Raw genomic sequence first — 3,721 nt, 5'->3', positions numbered from 1 at the left:
GGTGACAATTGAGTGACAGACACCACACTTTACTCCAAATCTGTTATCCTCTCTCTCAACTAAGCTTATCTTGCCCCGGCCAGCAACTGGATCCTCTTGGCTTCAGAATGTGATCGCCCCAGGCGGGGTGGCCTCCCTGCTCCTGTGAGGGTTTATATATGGCTGTCACATATCTTAGACCGATGTTTAAACCAAGCCTCTAGTGTAAGTGCAGGTAGAGAAGCATTATATATAATGTTGCTGATTCTGCTTATTAAAAGCAATTGAGAGCTTAACTACATCACATACATCTTATCTCTTTTAATTCCCATTTGTTCAATGAATATTTATTGTGCTTGCACCAGGCACAGCAGGATTTAGAATCTATAATATATATGTGGCTCCTTCTGGATTATGGAGGAGCCTGCAATGGATTTTTGGTGATCTTCTCTAATCAGTCTTCTTTTGCTTTGCCAGGACACCCGATCCTCTGTCAATGTGAAGGCAGCTGCCCTAGACTTGTCACCAGTCACCAGGATCAAGGAAGTCAATGGTAGGAAAAAAACGTGGGTACCTTCCTACAACCTCACCTTTATCAGTTGAAAGAAAAAAGGTTTCAAAGCTTGTAACTGTAGCTTTGGACACATGATCTAATAACAGCAGCGATTCCCATCTTTTAGTGGGTGGTTCTCTGAGATTGTTGCTCATCTGACAACCTAAAATGACATGGGCACTGCCAAGACCTCAGGGGCCGGCACCATGAGAATGGCCAGAGCTCAATTAATATGCTACGAATCTCAAGGTTGGTCATGGTTGTCACCCGGTCTGACCTCTGATTGCTTGGAGCTGAGGCTATCGCTGATCAGGTGAATTTGCATGTGAGGGAGGGCGGGGACGAGACACTGGGCAGGCAAAGCTTTCTGGCTTCTGTAGAGATTGTATGGACATATTCTCATCCACACCACATTGTGTGGGAGTTCTGCACACATCACAGATGGAGAGGAACCCTATAGATTTGGTAGTAACCCGGACTGGATGTTTGGAGAAAGCTGTTGCATCTGTGCTGTGTCTTCTGGGAATCAGACACCTTCATGCTTTCAGGGGATCAAGGAGAAGGACCCAGGACCCTCTGATGTCTTCCCTTAGGGTCTTGGCATCATCAGAATGTGGATAACCTCCTTTGTAGAACTTTCCCTCACATCCCGTCTGTCACCAAGCCTAACTGATCCCATATTCTTAACCCAGTCCCTTCCCTGGTCATCCTTCCCAGGCCCCTTGAATATATGATGGCTATCATTGTACCCCCATGGCCTAGCATGCAGTGCCAGGCACCACATCCCCAGGCTCCGAGGTTTGTGGAATGACTCACACACTAACCTGGGGACTGGGGAGGCTCTGGGAGCTTGTAGGTTTCAACAGCAGGGAATGCAGTTCAGCTGCTTCTAGAAGCACATGCAAGAGAGAAGCAGGGAGGTGAGTATGATTATTACTTGAGTCTAAAAACTGACATGACTAATTAATTTACAGATGCAAAAGTCACCACAAATGGAGAGTGGACAAAGATGATTTGAGGAGGATAGGAAAAGTGCAGACAGGCCACCTTTCAGATTGTTTAAGGAAACCAGGAAGTGGGGGGTGCAGCAGTCAATGGGGGTAAGTGGAAGTTCTGAGCCCCGTATCCAAGGGCCTTCTGTCCAGCTGGGGTGATGGAGGAGACAGATAGGGTCCGTGCTGGGCCACTGTGAGGCTCACAGAGAGTGGTGCCAGGGCCATTCGGGGTGTCATGGCCTCGGAAGTCTGAGATCTGGTTTTGAATCTGAACTTGTCATTTGCCCTTTGTGGGACTTTGGGCACATTTCTCTTTGATCCTGGGTTTCACATCTCTAAATGAGGGACAATAATGTTTACCTCAGAGGGTTGTGGTAATGACCAAACAGGTCACAATTGACAGTGTCCAGTAGTTTCTGGCATTTACTACATGTTTGGTCAATGTTAGTTCACAATTATTATACCATTTACTAGCTTGTGCAGTGCACTGCTTTTCTGAAACTCAGATACATGAAAGTGCCTGGTACATAGTTGATTCTCAATAAAAGTTTATTTTTATTTTTAACTTTTAAAAAATCTTTTATTTTGAAATAATTCTAGACTTAAAAAAGGTTACAAAAAATACTAGGGAGTTCCCTTGTGGTACCCTACAGCCAGCTTCCCCTAATGTGACTGTCTTATATAACCATAGTACAAGAATCAAAACCAGGAAATTAACAATGGCACCATGCTATTAACTAAACTGTAGACCTTGTGTGTCCTTTCCTGTTCTATGTTCCAAACCAGGACCCCATGTTTCATTTAGTTGTTGTATCCCCTTAGGACACTTCCTAATTTGTGATAGTTCCTCAGACTTCGTCTTTTGTGAGCTGACACTTTTGATGAGTTCTGGTTAATTACATTGTAGAATATTTCTCAATTTGTGTTTGTCTGATATTTTCTCATGGTTAGGTTGAGATTATGCACATTTGCAGGAATACCACAGCAATGATGTGTTACTTTCAGTCCCCCCCCCTTATTATGGTAAAATACGCACAACATAATATTTACCATTTAAACCATTTTAAACTGTATGATTCAATGGCATTAAGTAGATTCATAATGTTGCCTCACCTCTGTCTAGTTCCAGACTTTTTCATCACCCAGAAAGGAAACCTCAAATCCATTAGCAGTCACTCTCCATTTCTTTCTCCTCCAGTCCCTGGCAACTACAATCTGTGTTGTCTGTATGGATTTACCGGTTCTAGACATTTCATATGAATGGAATCATATGAAATATGTGGTCTTTTGTAGCTGGCTGCTTTTACTTAGCATAATGTTTTCAAGGTTCATCCACGTTGTAGCATGGATCAGTGTGCTTCATTCCCTTTTATGGCGGAATAATATTCCATTGCATGGATAGATCACATTTGACTTTATATTCTAATTCAACAGTGAGCCCTGGTATGGACCCCGGGGCTGGGCCTGGGGGGTAAGGGAAAGAAAGGAAGAGAGCCCCGAGACTGGCAGGAGGCACTGTGATGTGTGGGGAAGAGACGGGCGCCCTGGAGAGTATAGGATTGTATTTACGAGAGGCCAACAATGTGTATGGAGTCCAGTGCAGAACTGCTGTTACTGGAAGCAGACTTCTTTGAAAGTTTCATTTGTGGAAAGGTAATAACAGTTGTTCATGAGGAGGGGGAGAGGGGCCCAAGGATGGGAAGGCAAACTCCCCCTGGGGCGGGAGGAGGTGGTCAGTCCCTTGGGGCACCCAGCTTAGGAGGTTTGGCTCCGCGACAGCCCAGCGAGTAGGTTCAGGGAGCGGTTCCTGCCAGCGGGGCGCGCATTGATTGCTTTTAGAGGAAGGGGCGCCTCCCTTTAAGCAAATCCAATGGTTGAAAACTTCGATTTATCCCAGAGGTGTGCTGAGCGGGAAGGCAAACATTCTGGTTTTCCAAACGTTGTATCCCAGCCGCTCTTTAAATAGCAGGCGCCCGTAGGTTTCCTCGCGGGGCTCTGGGGCCCGGAGGAGGCACGGGCGGTCTCCCCGGCGCGGAGGGCAGCGCGGGGAGGCCTAGCCCAGCCCACCGTACCAGCAGCGGTCGGCCAGGGCGCGGCGCGGCCCGGGGCGGAGGGCGGAGCTGAGCGCGCGCCCGCCCTGCCCGCAGCCCCAAGCCGGGCGCGCGCACTCAGGCGGGGGCGGCCCGGGCCCGGA

General features: G+C 47.4%; 1 protein-coding gene across 1 annotated transcript in view; it reads left to right on the top strand.

Annotated features, from left to right (window-relative positions):
- The first annotated feature begins 475 nt into the window (after positions 1 to 475).
- Positions 476 to 3,721, top strand: part of ADCY9 (adenylate cyclase 9) — a 111,523-nt gene continuing 108,277 nt past the window's right edge. The window contains exon 1 of the mRNA XM_012647817.1: positions 476 to 532. Within this exon, the coding sequence (XP_012503271.1) occupies positions 530 to 532 (3 nt within the window). The 5' untranslated portion in view covers positions 476 to 529. The remainder of the gene's footprint in view (positions 533 to 3,721) is intronic.

The sequence above is a fragment of the Propithecus coquereli genome, unplaced genomic scaffold (genome assembly GCF_000956105.1).
Source record: "Propithecus coquereli isolate 6110/MARCELLA unplaced genomic scaffold, Pcoq_1.0 Scaffold27, whole genome shotgun sequence".
NCBI classification, from domain to species: domain Eukaryota; kingdom Metazoa; phylum Chordata; class Mammalia; order Primates; family Indriidae; genus Propithecus; species Propithecus coquereli.
This window is presented reverse-complemented; position numbering and strand designations above follow the sequence as displayed.